This window comes from Strix uralensis, chromosome 4 (genome assembly GCF_047716275.1).
Source record: "Strix uralensis isolate ZFMK-TIS-50842 chromosome 4, bStrUra1, whole genome shotgun sequence".
NCBI classification, from domain to species: Eukaryota; Metazoa; Chordata; class Aves; order Strigiformes; family Strigidae; genus Strix; species Strix uralensis.
The window spans coordinates 43,469,655-43,486,253 of record NC_133975.1 but is presented as its reverse complement, the minus strand read 5'-3'; the positions used below and the strand labels follow the sequence as shown (position 1 = coordinate 43,486,253).

At 36.9% G+C, this 16,599-nt stretch overlaps 1 protein-coding gene across 5 annotated transcripts in view; it reads left to right on the top strand.

Moving 5' to 3' along the window:
- PALLD (palladin, cytoskeletal associated protein) overlaps positions 1 to 16,599 on the top strand; it is a 206,956-nt gene that overhangs the window by 84,350 nt on the left and 106,007 nt on the right. For all 5 annotated transcript variants that reach the window (XM_074866506.1, XM_074866505.1, XM_074866503.1 and 2 more), the window contains exons 9-10: positions 3,476 to 3,595; positions 4,390 to 4,732. In XM_074866506.1, the coding sequence (XP_074722607.1) occupies positions 3,476 to 3,595; positions 4,390 to 4,732 (463 nt within the window). The remainder of the gene's footprint in view (positions 1 to 3,475; positions 3,596 to 4,389; positions 4,733 to 16,599) is intronic.

The following is a 16,599-nucleotide window of genomic DNA, read 5'->3' as shown; positions in this document are numbered from 1 at the left end:
TCACTTCTGTATATCTTTTAAAAACTTGTCTCTTGATTTCTTGAGTGTGTAAAGCCTATTAAATAAGCCAGAACTGCTGCCTGACTGGGTAAAGGTGTATACAATAGTGATCGTCAGAAACAGGTAAATGAAATACTTTTTTTTTATTGTGTTATTGCAACTTAAGGCATCTACAGGTCTGCAATACTGCCATCTATTATGCTACTCTGCATATTCAGTTCCTGTCTATTTTCACACTTCCCCATTCTCTTTATAGAAAAGATGCACAGATACATAAATGAGAAGTTGTTACCTGATGGGCACATTGCTTTGCTGTTAAACTGTCATTAAACATCTGATGGCTAGGGGAACAAGAGGGATAATAAGAGATAAGTTGTCTACAAGAAGGCAGAGATGTCTTTGGTTGGATTTCTACCAGGCAACCACCACTGCAACTACCCACTGTCTTTGTGTAGCAGAAAACTTATGGCTTTGAACCCACATCTATAGAAATAGCTTTGTTCATTGCATCATAATGAACAAGTGCTAATAAAAGACCATACTTATTTCCCAGGACTGTATGTGCATTACAGTGGAGGAAGCTAATGATCACATTTGGAGATGAAGGGGCAGATATAAGAACTACTCTACCTTTAACATAATACATAGAAACATTCTGAAGTAAATACACCGCCAGTGATGAAATTTGTTAAATTAGATGCAACATTTTTCTGTCTTACCAAAGACTGTTTGTCCTAATGGACTCATGAACCATAAAGGGAAAGGATTACTCTATAAAACATAATCTTCCTTTCTAAATAACTGACAAAATAGTCAAGTACTTGCATGCCTAAGCATTTTACATGTTTCAGTGAACAGAATGCTTTTGTATTCATTTAGTCAAGTGTTAAATATGTTTTAAGGCCCTACGAACAGCATTTGAGAACTGCTTTCTGGAACACATTCTTGTGATGAAATTATCTGTCAGCTGATGATTGCCAGGAAGTAGAACAGACATTATTTACTTCAAATCATCAGGTTCTACTTAGCACAGTAACAGAAAGAAAAATAATTATATAAGTGAGGATGTAAATCTAGAAAAATACTGAGACTAAGACCTGGAGGTCAGTGAATCTTGGTCTTGGGGGAGCAAAATTAATAAAGACAATGGCAATGTGTTGCTCACACATGCTTTTTGCCCAAGCTGCCTTTTGATTTTTTTCTTAGGGTTTTTTATGTTTTCAGTTTATCCAGTTTTCTCATGATTGATCACAAATGTGTTGTAGTTCGCTCATCTGGCTGAGAAGACTGAGTTTTAGACTCTGATTTGTTTTCATCACTAATTTACTTTCAATTGCTTTTACAAGGATTACTGCAATTTACCATGTATAATTTTGAGATATACCACTTCAGTAAACAAACCACATCATGGTAGAATCCATTAGAATTCTTTTATCACTGAAGAGTGAAGATCATTTCTTCTCATATGATCATTTTATGTACATAAAAAGCTGAAAGAACATTATGCATTAACTGGCTCTGCTGTTTGGAAAATAAGAATTCTACTGGTTGTCACATTCTGGAGTACTTTTTCCCTCATTTAAACAGCAGTTCTCAGCACAGTGGGATTGATTTTCTTTTGCAGCCCTGAAATACCCAGCTTTCAGAATTCTGCTGTTAAATGAACAGGAAACTAGTATGCTGCACGTATCAGATTGCATCCCCAGAGTCAGTTCAATCGAGGAGTACGCACGTGTGGTTAACAATATAGCTTCAACTGCTTATGACACACCAAGATTCTAAAAAAACCTGATCTCAGTAGTTCAAAAACTAGCTTGTGTTACCCATTACTTTCCTGATAAGACCTTTCATGAGTCATTAATCTTCATCTGGGTCAGATAAGATCCAACGTGCTACAGTATTACCAGACGTGCCTCTTGCAGCTACACAGAATGACTGGTTTATGTTGCCAAAAAAAAAGCATGTTCTGCTGTCTGAAAAACAACTCTGTGCCAAATATTTAGTTAGTCATTCATTTTTAGCCCATTTCCAGCACAGGAAGTTTTTGGATATGTTGTCATTTATAATTGGAAAAATTCCGTAACTTTTTTGTTAACTGTTTAAATGAGACAGTGGTCTGCCATTCCACAATGAAAATTAGGAAAGAAAAAAAATAAAGAACTATTAGAAATTGTTTTCCTTCTTTGAATTAAAAGAAGAGAAGCTTACCTTACTGAACCTCTTCTATGGAATAATTTTCATGTGAAAGTTATTGGAGTCTTAAATATTTTTCCTCACTTTTCAGTTTGTTAACTACATTCCACTGATTTTGTGATATTATGTGGAATTCCATGTAAATGTCCAAAATGCAAAATGTTTGGGGTTTTATTTGTTTTTTAATGAAACTGAATTCTGTAAAACTTCCCTGCTTTGGTTTTGAGACTAGAAAATGAGCATATGCAAAAGAAACTCCTAATAAATTAAAGAAAACCATGATGTAACATTGTCCAGCTCTAAAATTATCTAGGTATGTTGTGTAAATACTGGATTATTTAATTGGCTATACCGTGAATTTTTAAAAATATTAGAATACCATTACAAGTAGAGATAAAATAAAATTACTTCGTTGAAGAATCTGGAAAAAACATGCCTCTATAATTAAATGTGTCCATTATAAATGGATGGAATTGATTTAGAAAACATTACTATGAGACCCAACCTGAAATACAAACAGTCCAGCCTTCATATAAGTTTTCTGACTGAGACCCTGATATAATCAAAGCATATACTATGGCATATTAAAGTAGAATGAACAGATCTCAAACAACCACAGAATATGTCTGTGTCACAGTATTCTGAAGAGTTTCTGGGGATGCTGGTTTGTCCCATATTTTCAATTTATCCATTCTCACTGCAGTGCAGACAGAGACAGCAATTATCTTCCCAAATATAAGGAGAATATTTATGCATGAAGGGTTTTTAATTCTGGTCAGTTTATACAGAAGAGTTAATTAGAAGTTACGACAAAAATACTTTCTGGTTCTACCAGGAATGGGATTTGATCTGGAGTGTTGCATTAAATATAGAAAACTTCAGGAAAAGAAGGAATTATGTGACATTCATATTGGTGGTATTATTTAGAGACACAAAAAGAGCTTGCAAGTATTAATTGTGTATGGAAACCAATACACTGATTTGTATGAATTAGTACTCTCCTGCATAAAAATGAAGATCTTGAGTGTGTAAAATGACTGCATGGACTTGTGACTGCAAGATTACTGTTCAAGACAGGTCCCTTTTGAAAACTTAGCTTGGTGAATTTACTTGTTTTAGTGATTTTCATCGAAGCCATTTATGTTGGAAGCTCTTCTGCAGTTTTCCCAGCATTTCTTTGTATAAGGAGCACTTTCTGGTTTCCTTCTAACATACAATGCAAAAACATTATATGATACTTTAAATAATTTATGATGCAGTTTATTTTTCTGTTTATTTCCAGAAGAGATATGTACCCTTGTAATTGCAGAAACTTTTCCTGAAGATTCAGGACTTTTCACCTGCACAGCAACAAATGAACATGGTTCAGTAACAAGCAGTGCACAACTAACTGTCTGCTCAGGTATGTGACAAGGGGAAAGAGGAATTTTTAATCATAGATCTTAGATAATTAATTTACCTGTGAAGTTATCAGTCTGCTTCCCTTGTAGAAAAGGGCTGCTCTAAGACAGGGGTTTTGTCAACCTCAGAGCATTCATATAAAGCAAACTGAATGTTTTTATTGGCTCATTTTCTAGTTTAATATTTTTATTCATGTAAAATACATTTTTAAAGTGTCTGCCACAAGCCTGGCATATTTTTAAGCGTTAGGGTTCTGATACTAGATGGCAGCAGAGACAAAATGAAAGCAGATGAAATTATGCTACCAAAGGTAGCATATGCCTTTTGTAAAACAAAAAACTGTGACATGGTATTTTTAGTTTTGTAATATGTTTTCATACATATTGTTGTGGAATGCACTAACCCAGCTGCGTTTGCAAACGTGCCATGTATTCATACATCCTTCAGCATTTTAAAATTATTTGTTCTTAAATGATGCTGACTCCAGGAAAAGGAAATGCTGTTTCAGTTGTTGTTGTCCATACTTGCCAATCTGTTAGTGGCTGGATTCCTGAAACAGATTTAGAGGGATCGGATCCATAAGGTTTCTTATTGTGCCTTTTGCATGGGGCAAAGTCAGAAAATGAATAGCCAGTCATGTATCTAATTCAGCATAAATTATCAACAGGAGGTCTAGGAAAATATCTGCACAGAACCAAAGAGATCTCACCCTTAACAAACTGAAAACGCAGCATGTATGTACCATGTACTTTGTCTATGACTTGTGGGAAGAACATTCTTTTTGATTTCTTTTAGCCAACTCAGAAAGCTCTGGTCATGAATCACTGACAAGAGAATCCAACAGTGATGATTTCCACCATTTCCCACCACTTCCTCCAGTTGAAATTAGCTCTCTTGAGCTTCCTCCTAAGAAACATACAGAGACCCACCAAGCAAACAACACTGAGTTGAGATCTGGTGTGACAGCGCTTCAACTACAGCTTAATTCATCTGAGGAAAAAACAAATGGCATCCATCCTATTCATGGAGTAAACGGAATGATTAACAACAAGGCAAATAGTGAAAAATCCATCCCATCTCCAGCTGTCTTGCTTTCACCCACAAAGGAGCCACCACCTGTGCTTGCCAAACCAAAGCTGTGAGTATTTTTTTGTTTAGTTGTTTTTTTGTTTCCTGTAAAATTGATATTTGGTGAAAGCAAAATTTTGCCTGGAGCAATTTAGTGTTAGACAAATAACGGACAATGACTGTGGCTGTCCCTTGAACAATCTTCTTACTGCTGTGATTTATGTCCCAAAGAGCTGAATACAGGAGTAGGAACTGTGTTCTTTCTCATAGCGCTACATCAAAGGGAAGTACATTATATATACCAAATTCTATAGAAACATTTAAGATAGTCACAACAAATAAATAAGTGGTAGTGGCTGTTGCTCTGCACTTCTTATTCTTAGTCACTGTAGCTAAATGTCATAGTGGCCTGAGATTCTTGCATGCTATTCCTGTTTCAACACTGGTTAGCTATCTTTATTCTGGATGTTCTTGGTTTTGTGTAGTCAGTGAATATTCAGGTGTATAATGTTTGTATTATTTCTTACATTACATTTATATATAAGATGTAACTCATTCTGCTGTCAGCCAGATTACCATGGCTCTTTTATAACTAAAAATCTGAAAATGAAAAGCTCAAGGAGAGGAGAGAGAAGTCGACAAAATTGTAGTAACATTTTTACCTTATGTTAGTGATGATACTTTACTTCTGCAAGAGTGATCTTATGCTGACTGTTAACATATAGTTTGATTTTGGCATTGCGCAGACTCCTCTTTTCCATCTCCCTCAAGAATTTTTAGTGTGATGAAGGAACTAAAAATGCTATTTTATTTAATTTGCACCAATAATCAAAAGGGATTATTAATTATAAAAATGTGTTTAAGAAATATGAAATATGGTCTTCAAGCTTAGCAAGGTCATTTGCTTAATTATGTGTTTTCACAGCATAACTTGCAAAATACAAAAATGGTGTTCTTTTAGCAATCATTCTTGAGGCAGCAAGCCAACAGGGTACTCCTTCTGCGTTCACCTCTTTCTTCTTTCTGTTGCTCTTTGTCATTCTAAGCAGTCTCTGACAACTGTAGAAGAGAAGGAGGAGTGGAAGGAGCAGAAAGACAGAGTGGTGGAATAGCAGTATATATGATGGTGATTGTATGTATGGGAGGGAGGTTGCTGAGGATGGCAACTTGCAGATGATAACATGATGTGGAGCGAGCCACGTGGTCCTGTGCCCAGCACGTCTATTGCTAGACCCATTTGCGAAGAAAGGAGACAGAAGCTACAGCAGAGCAGTAAAAAGCAAACTTCACCCCAGAGCTTTCTTTCCCAGAAATGATGTTGCCCTAGATAAAGAAGGGTGTGTAGTAGACTTCCCATTGTATAATGTTCACTGCTACTTGTGCAAAATTTATTTTGTTTTTAAATATAAAGTCAACATATAAACAGAGGTGAACATTGTATACAATGACGTGAGAGGGATGCTATTATGAGAATCCTTTCAGGTGCTGATGTCCAAATTGATGACCTTGCAATCCCTAGTGCAATTGCTTGAGTCCTGTATTTTGCCATGAACACTACTTCATGCGCAAAAGGCTGATCTTGACTGTAGTCAAGATACATGTTTTTCTTGGCCAAAGCCAGTGTAAGTCTATGCTGCTGTCAGAAATGGAAATCTTGCCTTCCCCTCAGCCAAGTATTTTGTTCCCAAGCATAGTAATAGCATAAGAAAGGGAAAGGGTGCTAACAGGAGAAGGAAAAGGAATGTCTGGCTGCAGGGACTTGAAATCAGCTTTCAACATTTGGGAAACTGCATCCCAAGTCAAAGCGAACAAAATAATTGCATTAAAACAAGCTAAGTAGTAAAGTAGCCATCTCAACCATGAGAATGATCCCTCTTGATGAGTTGTATCTGTTCATAGAGTATTAGTATTTGATGATAGAAGAGCAAGTATTAGCAATGACATAATAGCAAACGTTTATTACAACCTTTTTTAAAATTATTTAAACTTTTAAAGTAATATTGGCTATATAGAAAGCTTGAAGCTTCTGAATATCATTTGTGATTTTAAATTTTGATGAAGACTGACTCTGATTTTAAATTTCTGAAAGAATCTTGTCTTTTTTCTTTTCAAGCTTATCTTAACTCATAAATTACCTAACAGGTTTATCTGTGAGCTCTCTGAAAATAGCTTATTAAGCCAACACTGAAAGTAATTGCAGAGTTGGGAATGATGGGATGGCGTGGTTTGTTGGTTTTTTTTATTAGTAGTAGTTTAACAAGGAGAGACTGAGTACCTTCCTGAAGTATGAAATACATTTGCACCTTGGTAATGCAGCTGTAACCAACACCTATAAATAATTATTTACCACAATTCAGTCCAATGCAAGAACTGGCATGATATAGAGAGTTACTGTAGTTGGTTTTAGGCTTGAAAAGTGTTTTTAAAGTCCTACAAAATCTCAGTTTGTGGTTACAGACAGTTAAGTAATCCTTAAACCATAATATTAGTTGCTGCCTTAGTCTGGTGCTGAGAATATTTAAAACAGAGTTTAATGTGATAATATACAAAATTTTCTGGGAAAAGTATATAAAGAATTAACTGGGAAAGCAGTCAATCCTAGATATTTTGCTAACATGGAATTTAGAAGACAATAATGCTAAATATGGTTAAAAGGCACAATATGTTATCATGTCTTGTTTGCAACATGACTTTATGTAGACAAGAGAGGAAGAACTGTTGAACTGAGACTAAAACCTCCAAATTTCTGCAATTCTGCTCTCTGCTGCTGTGACCTATTTGAGGAGGTTGAGTTATTAATATGCATTGGGCTTTTCCAGGCAATATTGGTGTAATGCACAGATGAGCTTTCAGAAGTGTCCCCATAAATGTATGGTATCTTCAGATACTTTGCGTCTCTCAAAATTAGACAAATAAGTGTTAATATTAATTTCAGTGTGTAGCCCATGTGTGAACTTGCTGCCTTGAACCCCTCATAATCCTCAGTCTGAATGTCTGCAAAAAAGGCAGGACACTATTCTGTATATAATATGTCTATTGTTTCAAATGAAGAACTTCCATTCAAGCCGCTCAGTATTACTATTATTTTCCCATGTGTCTGTTAAAGCAGTAACAGAAAAGAAAATGGTGTTCATATGGTTACTGGATGTACCTACCTATGTGCTGTTAATTGGCTTTGTAACAAGCCATCAGTTCAAGGTTCATAGACTCAATGTGACTACGGTGTGGTGCCAGAATTTCCAAACTGGAGAGCTTCTCTTCAGATGGTTCCTTTTATCCTCTCTGTGTTGGAGCGGTATTCCAGTCTGTCATATACAATGATCAGAAAGAGTATTAGCTTAGTGGGAGTTCGCTTCCATGCTTCTCCCTTGCAGATGCAGAGAGCAACTGTAGGTATCAACAGCCTTCTTTCTATAGTTAATCTATTAACATAAACCCAGAAGGAGCCAGTAGGAAGTGACATGTTTGACACATTTAAAATTAGCACAGCAACGCCTGCCCCTGTAGAATGATCAACATTTTTTTTCACTGCATTATTGTGAAAAGTAGTATTTTGCATGGGCATGCATCATGCATGCTGTGAAGAAGATGCATGGACAGAATTCCTGAATTCCACCACACCCAATTCTTTCTGACAATGTTGTTTTGCAGTGAAAATGAAAGGCAGGTATTAATTTTGTAAAAAGCATACCTGTAAAAAATGAGAAGCAGTAAGATATTATTTCTTGCAGTTTACAAAGTTTTGATAATCAGTATTTCCTTCAACAGACATGGCTATATTGTTTCCTGGGAGGGGTTGAGATTTTGGGGGTTTTAAAAATTTATTCAGAACTCTTAGTTTTTTAAATAATACACAGAAGAAATTAATCATAAACATAATTTAAAAGATATCAAGCAGTTTATATGTACATTCAGTAAGGAAAAGATGAGATTAAATTTTTTTCTTAAAGATAAGGAGTTAATCTGCTTGATATGCATCAAAATTACTCCTGTGTGAGTTGACAGAACTTCCTTAACTAAAAACACTTGTGTTCATACTGGTTGTGAAAGTGATACTGTTTCTTGAACTGAATTATTTTCACTTCAGTCTCTGTTCCTCAGCAGCTGAGTTTTCTTTCAGTGTCTTCTGGTTTGTAATCAATGCCTCAGACATTTTTGCAAAGATGCTAGTTCAAGTCATTTCTAGAATGTCTCTTATGCCCTTTATTAAAATGTTTATTTCACTGTTTTTCACTCATCATTGAAATTATTCTTAACTTGATCTTTTTGCTAGTAAATTGCTTAATATTGAACTTACTTGTACTTCTAGTCATGTACATGCTATGATGTTTGTAATGCCTGTCCTGACAGGCATTGCATTTGAAAGATTTATTACTTCCTTAATAATTGTATTTGATACATGCAAGTAGTAAGTAACTGCTTAGACTATATTAGGAAGAGCTAGATAGGAAAAGAACATGTGAGAATAGCCAACAATCCAATGATTAATGCCTTGGAATATACAAAAGTCATGTATAAGTCCTTAGTCTGCCTAAGAGATCCCAGACTGCTGAAGCCCAGAGAACAGACACTTGCACTGGGAACTTTGAAGGCTTCACATTTGTTCTTATGCAGAACAGCAACATTCTGGAAATGGTGAAGACACACGTGATATAGGAAAACTGTTTTCCATCCAGTTCTACTAATGTATATATGAATGTGATTTGCTTTAGCAGCCTAAATTAGTAAAGAATCACCACAGAAATGCTCAACTTGAGTGTTAAACCCTGATTTATGTTTTTGTTTCAAGTTACTGCATCCTCTGATAAAAACCTGAACAGAAAACCATTCTTGCATAGTTTGAATGATGCACAGAGCAGAACTCTGCTGCCATTATATGTATGAAACAAAAAGTAACAGAGGCTTTCCCAACTATGGGAAAGATATTCCCCACCTCTTATACGTGAATCAACAATGAACTATGTCCAAGTGGTTTTTCCATATTTCTCCAAAAGTTAAGGTGAAAACCAAAAGCAGGTATTATAAATTTTGAATTAGAACTGTCAATCAGAAATATGTACAGTATATATTCAAGATTTACTTGCTCCAGCAAAAATGTGGGAAGTGAAAGCTTTGTCATTACAGAAGTGCAAAGATAAAAAAACCCCATGACTATTACAAAAAATGGTGAAGTTATACAAACAATAATTTAAATCAAAAAGCAATAACTTAAAATTCCATGGAGTCTGAAAATGTACATTACAAATATGTACTCTTACAGAGAATAAGACACTCGTTAGCATCCCCTGTAGTACTTTCTGATAGAAAAAAAGCATAAAGTAATGTATAATTGAGGTTCCCATATTCCTTAAGGCTGAACAAAATTCAAAGTTGTAAACATAGAATTTTAGTTGGAAATGAACAAGACAATCTTCATCTGTATAAGAAAATTGTGACACGCTTGTTTCCTCTAGGAGTCAGTGATCACAGTAAACATGTAACTTTGCATTCATGAACAAAGATCCACCCAGTTCCACTTCTTTAGTTTCATCTGCTGTGCTCTTTCAAGGTTGATAAGGACCTTTGGATCCTTATCTTGCTAATAAAGTCTACCCACAATAAACTTTGATCAACACATATTTTCTATTGAGTAGAAATAACGAATGCTAACAAAATTTACTAAAATCTAAAGCAGAATAAATGCACATAAAGATAATAACTTGATTATAGTACAAGTCCTGAGCATTTGTACATCTATTTTCACAATATATGAATGGTTCATTTGTAGTGCTTTTGTTTCTCTCTCATTTCATAGCAGTATTTTTTAAACAGGATTAGAGATAAACCAAGGAAAACCTTTGTGAATAATTTCTATTTCAGTGGCTACTAATCAACAGGCACTTGTTGTACCAAGACTAGGGTTTATGATTTACTAATAACAAATAATATATAAAAATAGAGGAGACTTTATGAGAGAACATAATAAGAAATATGAGTTTGTCTCCATTTTTCTCAGGCTATTTTCTTATGCAAAAGTTGCAGATCCTGAGAAGGATCAAAAAGTATTATGATGCCTCATGGCACAACTGTGGACTGAATGCAGTGGATAAGGTTAGTTTAAACCGATATATTAGTTGACTTCCTTAGTGATCTTAGATCTCTCAGAAAAACTCTGAGGCCACTGGGAGATGGAAGAGAGGAGATAGGAAGTGTTATTAAATATATGTTGAAAGTCGCATTTATTCATCATGCTCTGTATCTCACCGTTTTAAAGAATGGAGTGTTGTTTAGTTTTTACCAAAAAAGGATAGATCAGTGGAAAAAAGTTTCTGAGCATTTCATGGTATATTAGATTGATGTTTGCAGGTAGGAGAGATGAAAAATTACACAGGTGATAGGATGTTGCAGCTAAAAAGGTATGCAAGGAGACCCAGTGAGAGGACTAGAAGCAAAAATATCATTCTCTTTTCTTCAAGTTATAGTGATGCTAAATACTAAATCTTCCTACAAATCTTTAAGCTGTTCTGTCTTTATATTCTTATGACTAAAAAACCACTTCTAAAACCATGGCTCTTTCCTAGAGAACTACAAATAATTTAGGCACCAATTTTCTTATGAGAAAGAAGATGCAATTTTGCTGAGAAAAATAGATTTTCTGTACTTAGTATAAATATGTAATACTTGTGTGAAATGCCATAATTGAGTTGCATCAAGTTATATCAGCTCTAATGGAACTGTATGAACTTGAAGAGATAGAAAACTATTCCAGTTCCACCTCAAAATTCTGTAGCTACTGATCAGATGGATCTGATGCTGCATATTAATGATCCCTTTGTTCATATTATCCTAAATTCAGTTTCATGAGACAGTTCTAACCCCAGTGACTTTCATGTTCCTCATTTAGACACTTAAAGTCACCTGAAAATGTATCAACAATTTTTTTCATATTCTTCAAAATAGTCACAAATAACTTGATTATTGAGGTGATGTGCTGGTCGGTCTGCTATTAAAGGCAGCCTGCTCACGCAGTAGAATGTCACTTTTTTTCCCAGTTCCTAAGGTGACTAATGAAAACCTAAGAACAGATAGTAACTTGAAATTGTAAATAAAAACAATTAATCAGGTTTTTGTGTGTGTTCTGCTTTCAGTGACTTTAACTGCTTATTTCAGACCAAGGAGTAACATGATCCAAAACCAGTGGCAGTTATTGCTGAGAAATTTCCTTTTTACCAATGCCTTTGTTAACATAGTGTTAAAGGGTAATTGTAAATGAACTTTAAGCCTTTAAAAATCTGCAGCGATAGAAGTCTGAATCTCTTTGTAACAATGGATACCAACAACAAAAAAGGTTAAAGGTAGGTGAGAAATATATTTTTTAGGTTTTTTCTTTCTTCTTTTGGCACTGATGTTTTCGGACCTTTAATAGGTGGAGACAACTAACTGTACATCCTGCTTACATAAAAGCTAATCAGTATTTTAACAGGAAAAGTCAAACATCCTTAAATTAGTTATAATATATGTGTAGTGTATGTGCCACCAGAATGATATGCACAAAGGACTTCTGTGTTTTTTCAGGTTTTTATTTTAACACTGAAAGTAATCCAAGGTTATAGGTTAAGCAGGGGAATGGAGGAAAATTAATACACTTGTTTGCACCTGTGCATTTTAAGTTTTTAGTTAAACACATGCTGTAAGCTTGTAAAAATCTTTAGTGCCTCCAAGAGTGTTCTCCCTCTCTTTTCTGCCTGGCTGTTGCTTCATAGCTCTGTTGTCTCTCTCATACCTTTGTTGCTAACCGTTAGCCCCAGTTCATCTCAAGGTACCAAGAGTAGGCTTTTTAAGAAGCAGATAGAAGCTAGAAGCTCGGCCTAAGTGCTAAGAACCTTCTTCATTTTCAGTGGGTGCTGGCAGTATATGGAATTATGCAGTTGCATAAATAACCAGACAGTGTTGCAGAATAAAGATAGCAAAGGTTGAGGAGGTGTGGGGCAGATTGTGCATTTGGGGTGGTTTGTTTTTTTCAGTAACAAGGTTGAGTAGATCAGTATGCCAACAGTTTATGATGCACCTTTGAACGAGAAAATACAGGAGGAAACATACTGTCCACCTGCAAACAGCTTATGGTAGTCTGATGATAATTGTGAACTAAAAGCATTGAGATGAAACATTTTGACTTCTGAAACATTTCTGTTGGTTTTTGTTTCCTTCTTACTGAAATAATTGGATGGATTTAATACTTGCAAATGATCAAGCAAAGCAAATCCAAGTGTTCAGTTCTTCTAATACGCTGCATTTTCTGAGAGGTTCTCAGTGTGGTTTCTGTAGAAATGTTCAAGAATTCTCTTGGTATCACAGAATAAGGTTCTCAAACCAACTGGTTAAATGCTTCCCTGCATGCTAATCCTTGCAGACTAATCATCATATGTACTTACTCCATATTTACATGTCTTTGAAAATGGCAATGCAACCGCATTTTCCTTGATGTTTGTTTCATCCCTGACCTCATCCAATCTACACCTAATTTTGAAAATGTAAAAATATCTCCTTTTGCTGGGTAGAAAGAGGAGGGGAGGTGAGAAGGGATACAGTTTTTGTTTTGCACTATCTCTGTTTTGCTCTGCCTCAATGCAAATTAATCCATTTTCCAGGATGGCTCACTTTGGCTGTAGCAGGTAAATGCTGAAGCTTCAAAACTGAGACTGATGGTGTTCATCATTTTATGTTTGGTTTGAAGGAAAGAGGAAAAGAGGAACACTAAATTTTAAAGTACCAATAATAGTATGTCTGTCATCTTTGCCTTCCAAGTGACTTCCTAGAGAAAGGTCCCTTCTGGTTCAAACTAAGAGCTTTTAACTAGTAGGACAGAAAATTGCACTGTCACTGCCTTTGGCACCCAGGTCTGTTGAGAAATAAACAAAACCTCTGCATACAGCACTTAGTGTTCTAGTCCAAACTGAGAACCTGGAAATCCTTACTCAACCCAGAAATAACATGGAAACTGATTAATATTAGAAAATCCGGTTTGCTTTTTAGAAAATCTGGTTGTACTTTTTGTACAGGTTTTGACAGTACTTTTTGTCATGTTCTTTGCTGAGTATAAAATTGATCAAGAAATTTAAATGAAAGATCAAATAATATCAATTTAGAGACTGGAAGAGGTACTCGCCAAAGCTAGTTCTGCCAATAGTAATTTTGTTTGGAAAATGTGTTTAGCAGAGTGAGGGTAGATAAATATACAGGCATAAAGTTCCTTTTGATAATATGAACTTTGAAGTACTATGGACACTTCAGTAGTCCATGATAGGCATAAACATAATTATGTGAAAGGTAGTGGGGGTGAACAGAAGGTATTCTGTTTGAATGGAACTGGGAGGCTACATGACTTTGGTTTGAGATCTGCAACAATATGAGGACCGATTAGTAATTGCTCTATCATTCTTCAAGAAATACAAAAAAGAAGGTAATTTGAGGATTCATTTAACAAGGATAATTTTTGAATAGCTAATTTACTGCATACTTTTTTGCATAATATATATGCAATTATATATGCATATATACCTAACCTTACAGTAGGCATTTGCTACCAACCTCCAAACCAAGATGATAAGGGCAACGAAGCAATATTTGAGCCACTTAAGCAAGCTTTGGGTCAAAAGAACCCGGTTCTTATGGGTGACTTCAACTAGACAGACATTTGTTGGAAGAACAGTACAGCAGTTTATGCATCATTCATCAAGTTCCTGGAATGCGTAGAGGACTGCTTCTGCATACAAATGTTAAATGTGCCAATCAGCAATAAGGCACTGCTGGACTTGCTACTCACAGACCAAGAAAACTTGCTTTATAATGTCTGGCTTAGTGGTAGCCTTGGCTGCAGCAATCACAATATTGTGGAGTTTGGGATCCTGCTGAGCATGCTGAAGGTTAGTAAGGTTTTAGAAGAGCAAACTTCAGCTTGCTCAGAGCTCCATTGGGAGGGATTCCATGGGAAGCTTCCATGGAGGATAAAGGAGCTAGTGCGTGCTGGGAGTTTTCCAAGAATGCTCTTTTAGAATCACAAAAACAGTTCATAGCCTTTAAAGGTAAGGGAAATAGGCAGAGCAAGAGAACCGCTTGACTTAACTGTGATCTTCTGAGCCTGCTCAAAACCAAAAGAGAAGCATACCAGAGATGGAAAAGCGGATGAATGCCTGTTGAGAACTACAAGGGCATTGCCAGGGTGTGCAGAGATGCAGTTAGAAAAGCAAAAGCTCAGTTCAAATTGAAATTGGCCAGAGATGTCAAAAACTACAAGAAAGGGTTCTTCAGGTACGTAAACAACAAGCAGAAAGAGAAGGAAAATATTGGCCCACTGTTAAACAGGAGAGGTGAATTAGTCACCAACAACACTGAAGAAGCAGAGGTCTCAACACTTTCTTCACCTCTGTCTTTATTAGCACTGTTGGGCCCCAGGCATTGGGAACAAAAATCCAGGTCAATGCAAACACAGACCTACCATCAGTGAAGGAAGGGTTGGTATGCGAACTATTACAGGAGCTTGACAGATTGATGGTCCCTGACATTATCCATCCGTGGGTGTTAAGAAAGCTGACTGATGTCATTGCAAGGCCACTCTCCATAATCTTTCAGAAGTCGTGGAGATAGATATCCCAGAAGCCTGGAAGAAGCCCCATCTATGTGTAGGGCTTAAAGGAGGATCCAGAAAATTATAGCCCCATCTGTCTTACTTCAGCCCCTGGGAAAGTTATGGAACGAATCCTCCTGGGGGCTATCACAAGTCAAATGAAGCATGTGATTGGGAAAAGCCAGCACGGATTCACCAACGGCAAATTGTGCTTGAGAAACCTGGTTGCCTTCTACAACAAAATAACCTGCTCAGTTGATGTGGGGCAAGCGGTGGACATCGTCTACCTGGATTTCTCTAAGGCTTTTGATATGGTTCCCTGTGGGTGGGCAACTGGCTGGCAGGCTGCACCCAGAGGGTGGTAGTAAATAGCTCCTTTTCAAACTGGCAACCTGTCACAAGTGGGGTCCCCCAGGGATCGATTTTGGGCCTGACGCTGTTTAATATCTTTACAAATGATCTAGATGATGGGGTCAAGCATACCCTGATGAAGTTTGCTGTTGATACTAAACTGAGTGGGAAAGTGGACATTTTGGAAGGGAAAGCCACCCTGCAGGATGACCTGGATAGGCTGGAAGAGTGGGCTAACAAGAACCTTATGAAGTTCAACAAGGACAACTGTAAGATTTTGCACCTGGGAAAACATAATCTGGGAGTGCAGCACAGTCTGGAATCTACCTGGCTGGTGAGCAGCTCTGTGGAAAGGGACCTGGGGGTCCTGGTGGACAGCAAGCTCAACATGAGTGACCAGTGAGCTGCAGCAGCAAAGAAAGCCAACGGGATGCTGGGTTATATCAACAAGGGCATCCCCAGCAGAGATAAAGAAGCCATTATCCCACTACTCAGCACTTGTCAGGCCACACCTGGAATACCGTGTTCAGTTTTGGTCCCTGCTATGCAAAATTGATGTGGGCAGGCTGGAGAGGGTCCAGAGGAGGGCCACAAAGATGATCAAGGGAGTGGGAAGCCTGCCATGTGAGGAAAGGCTGAGAGAATTGGGTTTGTTCATCCTCCAGAAGAGAAGGCTTAGGGGAGACCTTATCACCATGTTCCAGTATTTAAAGGGTGGCTACAAAGAAGATGGAGACTCCCTTTTTACAAGGAGTCACATGGAAAAGATGAGGGGTAATGGGTGGAAGTTACTCCTGGGGAGATTCCAATTGGACACGAGGAAAATTTTTCCCAATGAGACCAATCAGCCACTGGAATAACCTCCCCATGGAACTGGTGGATTCCCCAACACTGGACACTTAAGATTCAGCTGGAAAGGGTGCTGGGCCATCTTGTCTAGACCATGCCAAGAAAGGTTGGATCAGATGATCCTTGAGGTCCCT